At 46.3% G+C, this 12,243-nt stretch overlaps 1 protein-coding gene across 1 annotated transcript in view; it reads left to right on the plus strand.

Moving 5' to 3' along the window:
- LOC310839503 (E3 ubiquitin-protein ligase TRIM7-like) overlaps nucleotides 1-6,027 on the plus strand; it is a 32,013-nt gene extending 25,986 nt beyond the window's left edge. Inside the window, exons 9-13 of the mRNA XM_083728141.1 lie at nucleotides 199-429; nucleotides 2,199-2,221; nucleotides 2,348-2,466; nucleotides 3,505-3,531; nucleotides 4,601-6,027. Coding sequence (XP_083584267.1) covers nucleotides 199-429; nucleotides 2,199-2,221; nucleotides 2,348-2,466; nucleotides 3,505-3,531; nucleotides 4,601-5,148 — 948 coding nt within the window. The 3' untranslated portion in view covers nucleotides 5,149-6,027. The remainder of the gene's footprint in view (nucleotides 1-198; nucleotides 430-2,198; nucleotides 2,222-2,347; nucleotides 2,467-3,504; nucleotides 3,532-4,600) is intronic.
- The last annotated feature ends 6,216 nt before the right edge of the window (nucleotides 6,028-12,243 follow it).

Below are 12,243 nucleotides of genomic sequence, written 5' to 3' on the forward strand. Positions count from 1 at the left end.
CGAGGTACCACTGTACCACCAACGGAAAAAAGGTTCATTCTTAAGAATCCTGTGGAAATTTACTGCACTGTGGTACGTTAAAGAAGCATTATGTGTAGAATTCTTTTGCAGTATGCGTCACAGGCCTGTAGCTATGCTCCCTTGAATGGCACTCAGCTTCCACATCTACTCCCTCCCCAATTTCTATTTCCCCTTCAGGCGGAGCTAGAGGAGGAGAAGAACAAGATCATGGACGCTTTTGAGCAAATGCACAACTTCCTGCACGAGCTGCAGCGCTTTTGGCTGACCGAGCTGGAGGATCTGGAGAAAGAGATGAAGAATAAAAAGGAAAGTAATATCGTCAAGCTCTCACAGGATATCGCCTTTCTCAGTAGCCACATCGCAGACATAGAAAAGAAGCGCCAACTGCCGCCTTTTGAGTTCCTGCAGGTGAGACAGTGAAACACAAAGGCAGCTCCCTGATCCCGGGAGTACGGGTCCCTAGTGAAATATACTCTAGAGTCGAGAGTGGATTTCATGCTCTTTATTCAGCTCATAGTGGTGAGGAGGAATGAAAGTTTCCCCAAAGTATCTGCTTTATATACATTATTTACACAATGGGCTGCATGTGATTGGCTAATTCCGGAATTCTCCCGTAGGCCAATCAGGTTGTGGATTCACTTCCATCTGGAGCTGGATTGGGTGGCTCCTGCAGACCAATCATACCTCTGCATTGTTCTAGGACCAATCAGACTGCTGCATTCTGAATCCTATTGTTCTAGGACCAATCAGACTGCTGCATTTTGGATCCTATTGTTCTAGGACCAATCAGACTGCTGCATTTTGGATCCTATTCAACTCAGTACATAACACCTGGGGAGGACACTTGGGCTCTGTACAAACTTATTATCCGTTTGTTGCGCAATGGAGTAGCTTTTTCTCAGCGTGGAACCATGCATGCTCATCCTCAACATGCTGGTTTCAGTCCAGGTTGTTTCTAGAACCTTCCATCCCCCAAAGTGGGTGTGGTTACTTGATACACATTTGAAGATGCTCTCCTTGAATTAGGTTCTCTATGGCTTTTCCTCCCTGCCCCATATCCCAGGTGAACGAAGAAGGAATTGGGGGTTGAAATCTTGGCGTACACCCAGCCACAGTGAAACTGATTTGTGAAAAAGCGCTTTTCCCAGGGCACTGAATGTGTAATAGGTCCAGGTTGTGTATGGACTACTTGATAGAAGAAAATACAGTCTCTGTGTCCATTGAATGTATAATGTTTCTGTGTGATTTGGCTTCTGTCACGGTGTCCCGTTGCGCCAGAAGCGGTTTAGTCATGCTGGCCACATGACCCAGAAAGCTGTCTGAGAACAAATGCCGGCTCCTTCAGCCTCAAAGCGAGATGAGCACCGCAACCCCATAGTCACCTTTGACTGGACTTAACCGTCCTGGGGTCCTTTGTGGTTCTTTAGTTGTTTAGTCGTGTACGACTCTTCGTGACCCCATGGACCAGAGCATGCCAGGCACTCTTGTCTTCCATTGCTTCCCGCAGTTTGGTCAAATGCAGGTAGCTTCGAGAACACTGCCCATCCATCTCGTCCTCTGTCGTCCCCTTCTCCTAGTGCCCTCCATCTTTCCCAACATCAGGGTCTTTTCCAGGGAGTCTTCTCTTCTCATGAGGTGGCCAAAGTATTGGAGTCTCAGCTTCAGGATCTGTCCTTCCAGTGAGCACTCAGGGCTGATTTCCTTCAGAATGGATAGGTTTGATCTTCTTGCAGTCCATGGGACTCTCAAGGGTCTCCTCCATCACCATAATTCAAAAGCATCAAGGTATAGGGTAAAGGTAAAGGTAAAGGGGTCCTTTACCTTTTTATAATATTGTATGCATGGAGCCTTCCAAGAAAAGTAATATCCAATACAGTCATACCTCAAGTTGAATGTGCTTTGGGTCGAGCACATTCGAGTTGCACTCCGCGGCAACCCGGAAGTAACGGAGCGCGTTACTTCCGGGTTTCACTGCTCGTGCATGCGCAGGCGCTCAAAATGACGTCACGCGCATGTGCACGCAGAGACGCGCTGTTGCGTCTTACGTTCCGTTTGGGATGCGAATGGGGCTCCGGAACGGATCCCGTTCACATCCCGAGGTACCACTGTAGAGCAAAATGCCCTGTTTGTGTTCTGCCTGTGCAGCCGAGACCCATTTCTCTCATTCTCTCTTTCAGGGCGTTGGGACTTGGGTGATCAGGTACGTTGCTCTTTCTCGGTCTCTTTCCTATCCTTTTCCAGTGGCCGGTCGCCCACATTGGGTGCTGCTGTTGCTGCTGCTGCTGCTGTTTAAACCATCTCTTAGGCTGACCCACCTTCCTTACAGGTTTGTGCAGTGGAAAAGAAAGCGGACAGTGCTGGAAATCTCTACAGGCATGGAAGAGAGACTCATAAGTTACATTCAGAAAAATTCGTTTCTGAAGGATACCTTGGAGAAATGCAGAGGTATTCTTTGGGGTCGGGGGGTCAGTTCATGGAATGAGGAAGGACGCCGTTTGTCAGGCAGTTCCGCATCTCTGTTGGTTGCTGCGAAAGTCAGAATTTTGCTAAAGAGGAGCTGATCCAGCGGGTCTCAAATCACATTTCCCTCATTCCATCCGCTTCCTAGAATTCCTTTGATGCAACTGTCCTCCTTGCCTGTGCACACACTTAGCCATTTGTAGCACAAAAATGCAGTTGATCTCAGTCTGGAATTTTTTCCTCCTCGTCCTCAACATGCTGTTTTCAACCTAGATGGATTCTAGATCCTGCCATCCCTAATGGGGCGTGTGGTTACCCTATAGGTGTTTGAAAACCCTTCCCTTGAATAGGTTATCCATGCCTTTCCCTCCCTGAACATGTCCCAGGTGAGCGAAGAAGCAAGGAAGTGGTGTTTGTGATCTTGGTATATACATGGCAAGGTCACGCAGAATCCATTTGCGATTATATTTTTTTCTGCACATACCAGGGATACTCTGAAAAGGAGAGGGGATGAGAAAACCTGGGATTGGGGAAGGCAAAAGTGTGGGGAGGTGCTGATTTAGAGAAGACCCATCATATGGATTGACGGAACCTTACGGCCCACATTAAACAACAGTATGGACGAGCTCTTAGCGGAGAAGAGGATGGAGAGAAAACTAGAAATAGTTTTCTTTGCTTGTCATTGACTCTGGCACCATCTAAAGTTTGCCTTTATGCCTTTCTACCCCCCCCCCCCATTCCCAATGGCATCCATCCACTGCTGATCTATGAGCAGAACGTGCGCCAATTTTATTCACAGTTGTTGTTTTTCTTTTTAGGCGACGCATATCCTTGTTTTTTGTCCGTGAGTAATTGGCCACCTGACCCATCTTCCGTCCCCCCAATTATATCCACAATAGGCCTCATTAACCAAGAATTTAGTATGAGGGTGGGGATTGAGGGGGAAGGGACGGTTAACAAATTATATACTTGATGGACTTTTGACCACATTTTTAATTAGTCGCTCTTTCTTCTGTATAACAGGGCTGCTGATGCAGGCACCGAACAAAGGTAAACTATCTGTAAGGAATGGAAGAAGAGAAAATGTTCACAAGTGTTCACAATTTCAACTGGTTGCCTTCATTTTTCTTTTATTTAGTTTGATAAATTTATATACCCAATCTTCATCAGAGGATCTCTGGGCCTTAGGCGGGTGGCTTGCTGCAACCCTCTTCTGGAAAAGTCAATTTATTTCCTTTCATATGAACAGAAATTGGGCTCATTAATGAGAGGACAACTAAGATGCTGGATGGCAGGGATTCCACATGTGGTAAAGTCAGTGCCTGCTTAATCCAGAATGGGGCAGCTAGACTGGTGACTAGGAGTGGCCGCCGAGACCATGTAATACCGGTCCTGAAAGACCTACTTTGGCTCCCAGTACGTTTCCGAGCACAATTCAAAGTGTTGGCCTTTAAAGCCCTAAACGGCCTTGGCCCAGTATACCTGAAGGAGCATCTCCACCCCCATCGTCCAGCCCGGACACAGAGGTCCAGCTCCGAGGGCCTTCTGGCGGTTCCTTAACTGAGAGAAGTGAGGTTACAGGGAACCAGACAGAGGGCCTTCTCGGTGGTGGCGCCCACCCTGTGGAACACCCTCCCCTCAGATGTCAAGGAAATAAACAACTACCAGACTTTTAGAAGACATCTGAAGGCCGCCCTGTTTAGGGAAGTTTTTAATGTTTGATGTTTTGTTGTGCTTTTAGCATTCTGTTGGGAGCCGCCCAGAGTGGCTGGGGAAACCCAGCTGGATGGGCAGGGTAATAATAATAATTATTATTATTATTATTATTATTATTATTATTATTATTATTATTATTATTATTTAGGGATGTGGGACTTCCAAAATATCCATATGTGAGTGGGGGTCCACAGTGCCTCTCTGTCCTCAACCTGCCTGTAATTGAAGGAGTGGTCCTTTCCACTCTTTGCTGGGCCCCAGGAACAGGCCTGGGGGGTTTTCAAGCCTCTCTCCAGTAGGTGAGACTGAGCCTTTACCTGACTTCATCAGCCATCCAGCCTCCTTTGTCATATTCTCTTCTTCTTCTTCTTCTTCTTCTTCTTCTTCTTCTTCTTCTTCGCAGTGAGCGTCACTCTGGATCCAGGAACCGCCCACCCCTTTCTTGTTGTAACCGAGGACCTGAAGAGTTTGAGAAGAAGAAGGGAAATGCAGGACGTTCAGGACAACCCTGGGAGATTCGACAGCATGCTCTACGCGCTGGGCCATGCAAAATTCGCCTCAGGAAGATATTGGTGGGAGGTGGTGGTGGAAGAGGAGAAGGAGGAAAGAGAACGGGCCAACTGGGCCGTAGGGGTTGCCAAAGAGTCTGTCAGGCGCAAAGGCTTTGTCCGCATGCTTCCTTCTGAGGGGATCTGGGTCATTGGGAAGGGAAACGATGAGTCAGCCTCATCTGATCCCTTCTGGGCTTCAACCCTCCCTGAGCGGACCCCTTTGACCTTGAGCTATGAGCCCAGGAAGATCCGGGTGTCCCTAGACTATGATCAGGACTGTGTGGAATTCTATAATGCCCACACTGACGACTTGATTTTCAATTTCCAACAAGCCTCATTCTCTGGGGAGAAGGTCCAGCCCTTTTTCCATGTTTGGTGGGGAGCTGGTCTGAAGTGTTGAGTCCTGAGGACGATCCTCACTGCTCCCAGCTCTACCATCCCCACCCTGAGAGGAGGTGACAGCCTAACATTTTCTCTGCAGTGTTATGAATTTGTGGGTGCCAGACACCCTAAATTTCTGGATCCAGTAAATGTTAGAATTTAATCTGTGTGTGGAGTGTCAGAAGTGGATGCCAGACAGTAGGTTGAGCAAGCATTAAAATATAAGCCAGGCCAGCTCCCCCATGTCAGGAAGTACCTGGGAGACAAGCCATGACACCCACACCAGCTCTACCACCCCCAACCTGAGAGGAGGTGACAGCCTAGCATTTTCTCTGCAGTGTTATGAGTTTGTGGGTGCCAGACACCAGACACCCTAAATTTCTGGATCCAGTAAATGTTAGAATTTAATCTGTGTGTGGTGTGTTAGAACTGGATGCCAGACAGTAGGTTTAGCAAGCATTAAAATATAAACCAGGCCAGCTCCCCCATGTCAGGAAGTGCCTGGGAGACAAGCCATAGCTCCCACAACATTATTTTTCCACTTTATTTTGTACAACTTTATTTTATGCAACTGAAAAACTTTAAAATGTTAATAATAATAAAAACTACATGGTGGAAGGAAGAAAAGAAGGAAGGAATGGGCCATTAAGAAAAGTCAAGGAGAATGGGATTCTGGACCAGATAGCTGTTGGGTGGGGCCCCTCCTGCAGTTCTGAGTTGGTTCAGAAAACAAAGGAGAGTTTGAAAGGAGAGTCTTTAGAATTGGTGACCTAGGGGGAAGAGGTTGCAGTCTGGTAAAGGCGGCAAGCTGGGGAGAGGGTCAGAGCACAATGGCTGATGTTATTTTCTATGGAAGAGTTTGTTTTTTGAAAAATAAAAAATGAAAAAAACCTACAAACTTTTGCAATCCTATTTCATGTTCTTCACACACACATTCCTATGAGGTCAATAAAGATAAAGGGACCCCTGACAATTAGGTCCAGTCGTGGCCAACTCTGGGGTTGCAGCACTCATCCTACTTACAATAGGCCGAGGGAGCCAGCATACAGCTTCCAGGTCATGTGGCCAGCATGACTAAGCCGCTTCTGGCGAACCAGAGCAGCGCACGGAAACACCGTTTACCTTCCCGCTGGAGTGGTACCTATTTATCTACTTGCACTTTGACTAGGTTGGCAGGAGCAGGGACCGAGCAACGGGAGCTCACCCCGTCGTGGGGATTCGAACCTTCTGATTGGCAAGTCGTAGGCTCTGTGGTTTAACCCACAGCGCCACCCGCGTCCCATGAGGTCAATAGCAACCCCCTAAAGATAATGGTTTCCTTAATTTTCTTCCTCCTGGAATAGATTGTCCTGCGGCTGCTTAGTTTTTTACTCCGGAAAGTGGAGTAATTATTTAGATTAGCAGGGGGGCAGTGAGTGACACCAACACTTTGTGTTTTTTTGTCTGGGAAATGTCTGAGCAGGAAGAAGGTCAGTGAAAATGAGGGGAATCCCCCACTTCTGCGGAGAAATGCTGTGCCAATGTTTACCTGTTTTGCGTTTTGCAAAAAAAATTTAATATTTTTTTTTACAATCAAGCGGGGTATAAATGTTATTAAATGATGATGATGTTGATGATATGCATCTAAATTACTGGAAGCCGGTCACCTTTCACTGATGCAGATTCTTCAACCCCCCCCCCCCCCCCATTGCACTACAGTGGTACCTCGGGTTAAGTACCGTATTTTTTGCTATATAAGACTCACTTTTCCCCCTCCTAAAAAGTAAGGGGAAATGTGTGTGCATCTTATGGAGTGAATGCAGGCTGCACAGCTATCCCAGAAGCCAGAACAGCAAGAGGGATTGCGGCTTTCACTGCGCAGCGATCCCTCTTGCTGTTCTGGCTTCTGAGATTCAGAATATATTTTTTTTCTTGTTTTCCTCCTCCAAAAATTAGGTGCGTCTTGTGGTCTGGTGCGTCTTATAGAGCGAAAAATACGGTATATAAAAACTAATCAAAATGCTGCAGACATATGCTATAGCTGGCAGAACACTCTTTAGATACAACTTTCTAGGTGTCCAGCCAGCAACTTGACGTGTGTCCAGCCCTTCCAGGCTCCTAAAGTTTTGAAGCCTACATAGATACAACCCTACATATTAAAGAATGGAGAAGTGTATTCTGAGATTTCTGTTCAGCTAGATAACAGGCCTACATGAGGGGAGTCGCCCTTAGTAAGCTGCCATAGCCAGACTCCCACAATTTTACTACTTCAAAGTTCACTCCCCAATATAATTCTTATCTAGTCTCCAACAGCCAAGCAGCAACTGTGCTATGTGTCTTTTATGAACAAAAGGAAACTATTATGAACCAAGGGTTTTTAACAGAACTGCAATATCTCATTCAACTGGGGCTTTTTAAAGGTTTCTCACTCAAAGCATATTTTGGGGGCCCTTGAGGGGGCCCCCATTGAATGTGTCATCCGTGTGGAGGAAAACCTTATACACATAGTAGCAGCGTTTCCAAAAATAGACCAGAGGCAATATTTCATCCAGCAGAGCTCTACTTATGCTTGAAGGCAAATGAGCATAATGATCACAAATCCAAATACTGTACATTCAGGATTGGCACAGTCCATTAAAAATTCCAGTTGCTGCACTTATAAACTTATAACATGACTAAAACTTAACACTAAGCGTACTATGTACAGAACACCACACTAGAAGGAAGAGAGATAGAAAGAGAAAGTAAAACCCTTCTGGCCCTATATTTAAGGTCAGCATGACCTTAATTGGGAGAGATAAGAGAACTAGTTAAAACCAGCTTCCCTTAAGGGAAACCTTAATCTTTCCCTTAAGATTCCCAAGCAATCACCTGCTTCTCTCACACAGAGGAGCTTCTAGTAAAGGGGTCAGCAACCTTTTTCAGCAGGGGGCTAGTCCACTGTCCCTCAGACCTTGTGGGGGGCCGGACTAGATTTTTTTGGGGGGGTGTGGAATGAACGAATTCCTGTGCCCCATAAATAACCCAGAGATGCATTTTAAATAAAAGCACACATTCTACTCATGTAAAAACATGCTGATTCCCGGACCATCTGCAGGCAGGATTTAGAAAGTGATTGGGCCGGATCCGGCCCCCGGGCCTTAGTTTGCCTACCCATGTTCTAGTAGCTTCTAGAATCCCCTTGTATTAATCAGAATAGGAAAGATCTCCACACATCAGATCAGTCCTTTCTGCACTAAGAAATGCGAACTGACAGAATGTATAATATGTGGATGCAGTCTTGGTTTTCCAACTTACAAAGGAAGGGCAAAGGAATCTTCAATAGAACGAGATGCCTTGTTTGTGTTCTGCCAGTGCAACTGAGACCCATTTCCCTCATCCTCTTTTTCAGGACTTAAAAAATAAGCTGAGCAGGTATGCAACTTTTTTTTTTTTTTGGTCGCTCCCCTTTCTGTTTCCCCTTCTTTCCTGCGGCGCAGTGCCTATTATACTGTTATTGTTGCTTAATCCTATATACATAGAAATGTCATGCTATCATCACACAGCCTCTCCTGGAAGATAGCTCCACATCATAGGCCTGGATGGCCATGAGGTCATATCTAATGGGCTTCAGATACAGGAAGGCTGACTTATAAGGAAAAACCTAGGTAATTCTCCTTCCACAATAAACTAATAAACTGGGCGTCGTGGTCTTCGGAGGAATTCAGATAAAGGCTGGGCAGCCGTCTGTTGAGTACGCTCTGCTTCTGGGTTTCCAAAATGAGCAAGGAGCTGATTTTGTTGTTGTTGTTGTTTAGTCGTTTAGTCGGGTCCAACTCTTCGTGACCCCCTGGACCAGAGCACTCCAGGCACTCCTGTCTTCCACCTCCTCCCGCAGTTTGGTCAAACTCATTTTGGTAGCTTCGAGAACAGTGTCCCACCATCTCGTCCTCTGCCGCCCCCTTCTCCTTGTGCCCTCCATCTTTCCCAGCATCAGGGTCTTTTCCAGGGAGTCTTCTCTTCTCATGAGGTGGCCAAAGAGCTGAACTACATGACCTTTAAATACAGCTCCTGATTCTGTGACCTGAGGCTACACGTTTTCGAAAGGGCAGGTCTCCATTAACCTTGCTTATGCTAAGCCAACTTCCTTCCAGATGTGAGAACAGGCAAATGGGGCAGCAGCACCTGGGAGTTTCTCCAGACTTGGAGAAGAAGCTCAGGATTTTCTGTGAGAGAGGTTCCATGCTGAAAGAATCCATGAACGAATTTGAAGGTACTGGGGGTCATTCTGGGGAAGGGAAATGTTATGTACTGAAGTTCTCACCCTGGGCCAGCAGGGGGATACTGTAGGTAGTTTTCACTCAGGTCCGCGTCAGTTATTTTAGGCGGGAAACCCTGGGTTGTTGTTGCTACAATGTTGACAGCTGGCTGCCTATAAAAGCAGGCCGGCTGAGCTGTTTGCTGTTCAGTTTCTATTCCAGCTTACAAAATAAAGAGCTGCTTTGGAGAAATCGCTGTGTCGTCTGCCATGTCTACCCACTATTTAACAGGAAAAGGATGCCGTTTCTAGGAAGGTTCGGTTGATGTGAAAGTCAGAGGTTTCTTAAAGAGGAGCTGACTTTTCCTGGAATGATCCTGAAGCATAGCTGTCAACCTTCCCTTCTTTTTTCCCCGGGAAATTCCCTTATTCCAGCGCCATTTCCTGCTGCTTCCTGCTGCTATCCCGGATTGTTAGATATCCCGTAGACTGTCCCCGGGACAGGTGAAGCTGCTGATCCCTTATTTTTGCCTGCCCTGTGGAACTCCCTCCCATCAGATGTCAAAGAGATAAACAACTACCTGACATTCAGAAGACATCTGAAGGCAACCCTGTTTAGGAAAGCTTTTAATGTTTAATAGGTTATTGTATTTTAGTGTTTTGTTGGAAGCTGCCCAGAGTGGCTGGGGAAACCCAGCCAGATGGGCGGGGTACAAATAACAAATTATTATTATTATTATTATTATTATTATTATTATTATTATTATTATTTTCGAGGCTGCTGATCCCTTATTTTCAAATCTGAAAGTTGACAGCTATGTCCTGAAGATGTCTGTAGTGCTTGCTTTTCCTGTCACATTTCCCTCACCCCGTGTTCACGTCGGCAGCGCATGTGCCAAAATTGGAACGATGCAGAGAAGATCCGCGTGGCCCCTGCGCAAGGACAACAGGCAAATTCGTGAAGCGTCCCCACGTTTCCCTCACCCTTTCCACTTCCTAGAAAGAGGGAACTTTTGCTTTCGATGCACAGTCGTATCTTGGTTGTCAAACGCAATCCGTTCCAGGAGTCCGTTCGACTTCCAAAACGTTTGGAAACCAAGGCGTTGCTTGTGATTGGCTGCAGGAAGCTCCTGCAGCCAATCGGAAGCCACGCCGCACGTCCAGGCTCCAAAGAATATTCGCAAACTGGAACACTCACTTCCGGGTTTGCGGCGTTTGAGAGCCGAAATGTTCAAGTCGCAAGGTGTTCCAGAACCCACAACCCTGAAATTGAGAGTCTCACGCTCTACCGACTGAGCTGTCTGTCTTTCTAAATAAATGTCCCAGCCTGGGACTTATTCACAAGTATTGCCCTTCTTGCTATGGGTATGAGCTGCTTCTAAATAAAAATTTTAATAATAATAATTTATTATTTCTACCCTGCTCATCTGGCTGGGTTTCCCCGGGCACTCTGGGCGGCTTTCAGCAGAACATTAAAAACAGAAGAAAACTTCAAACGTTAAAAACTTCCCTAAACAGCAATTGACTGGGACAAGAGGAACATTCGGGAAGATTTTGGCATTCTAAGCAGAAGATGCAGCATGGTGTGAGGAGTTTTTTTTGGGGAGGGTAGGCTTTATGACTGAGCTCCCTTCTAATTCCTGAATCAATCATGGATTCAATTCTTGGAATAACCAGGCTAGCTTCCTGGTGACGCAGTGGCCTTCTGAGTATGGGCCATTAAGGTAACAAAGGAAGTGGCTCTGTGCCAGATAATAAATGGGTTGGCCCCCATCCCTCAACTTGCTGGCAGTTATAAAGACAAAGGCCACAGCTGAGAGATGGGTGAGCTTCCAGGCTGGCCAGCTGGGAGACTGAGCTATGCCTGATTTCTGTTTGAATCCAAGGCTGTGGTTCTGGGGGAATCAAGGCCCTCTTGAAGTGTTAATGCTGTAAACCCATCCATCATAGTCTCAGGTTGTATATTTGTGTAAATAAACCATATATCATAAAGACAGCACAGTCCTGTGCTGGGAGACTATTTGTCCGCTGCAGGCTTAATTAAAATGCTTAGCTTAATCAATATTGAAATATAAGAGTAGGGGTTTTTTTGTTTTGTTTAATGTAATGACATATCTGCAAAATGCATGCTCTGACTTTAAATCTGTTACGCTTTCTTCCACAGAGAAGCTGACATATGAACTGTACCAAGGTCACTATCTTACAAGGAAATGAAGGAGGTCCAAAAACGTTATCGGGGGCAACCATTAGGTTACAATAATCAGATAGAGCTTTATCAAAGCTCTATTGGAGCAATACGTTAATTGTACTCATGTAAGATTCAAACGGGACGTGGGTGGCACTGTGGGTTAAACCACAGAGCCTAGGACTTGCCAATCAGAAGGTCGGCGGTTTGAATCCCCGCGACGGGGTGAGCTTCCGTTGCTCGGTCCCTGCTCCTGCCAACCTAGCAGTTCGAAAGCACGTCAAAGTGCAAGTAGATAAATAGGTACTACTCCGGTGGGAAGGTAAACGCCATTTCCGTGCGCTGCTCTGGTTCGCCAGAAGCGGCTTAGTCATGCTGGCCACATGACCCGGAAGCTGTATGCCGGCTCCCTCGGCCAATAAAGCGAGATGAACGCCGCAACCCCAGAGTCAGCCACGACTGGACCTAATGGTCAGGGGTCCCTTTACCTTTACCTTAAGATTCAAATGGCAATTGGGCTAAGTGTTGTAGAAAACCGCAAGGGGCCACAAGACTCTTTGTTGCTTTCACTACAACAGCCTAACATTGCAAATTTTCTATGGAAACATAATTTTAAAAACAACAGCAACCTTAAAGAAAATTTAGCCCACTGCAGGAAAACCACTTCCAGCATATCCCTGATAGGGAGCAGGGAAAGGGGAAGATGGAGTCGG

This window comes from Podarcis gaigeae (assembly GCF_964106915.1).
Source record: "Podarcis gaigeae genome assembly, chromosome: 2".
NCBI classification, from domain to species: Eukaryota; Metazoa; Chordata; class Lepidosauria; order Squamata; family Lacertidae; genus Podarcis; species Podarcis gaigeae.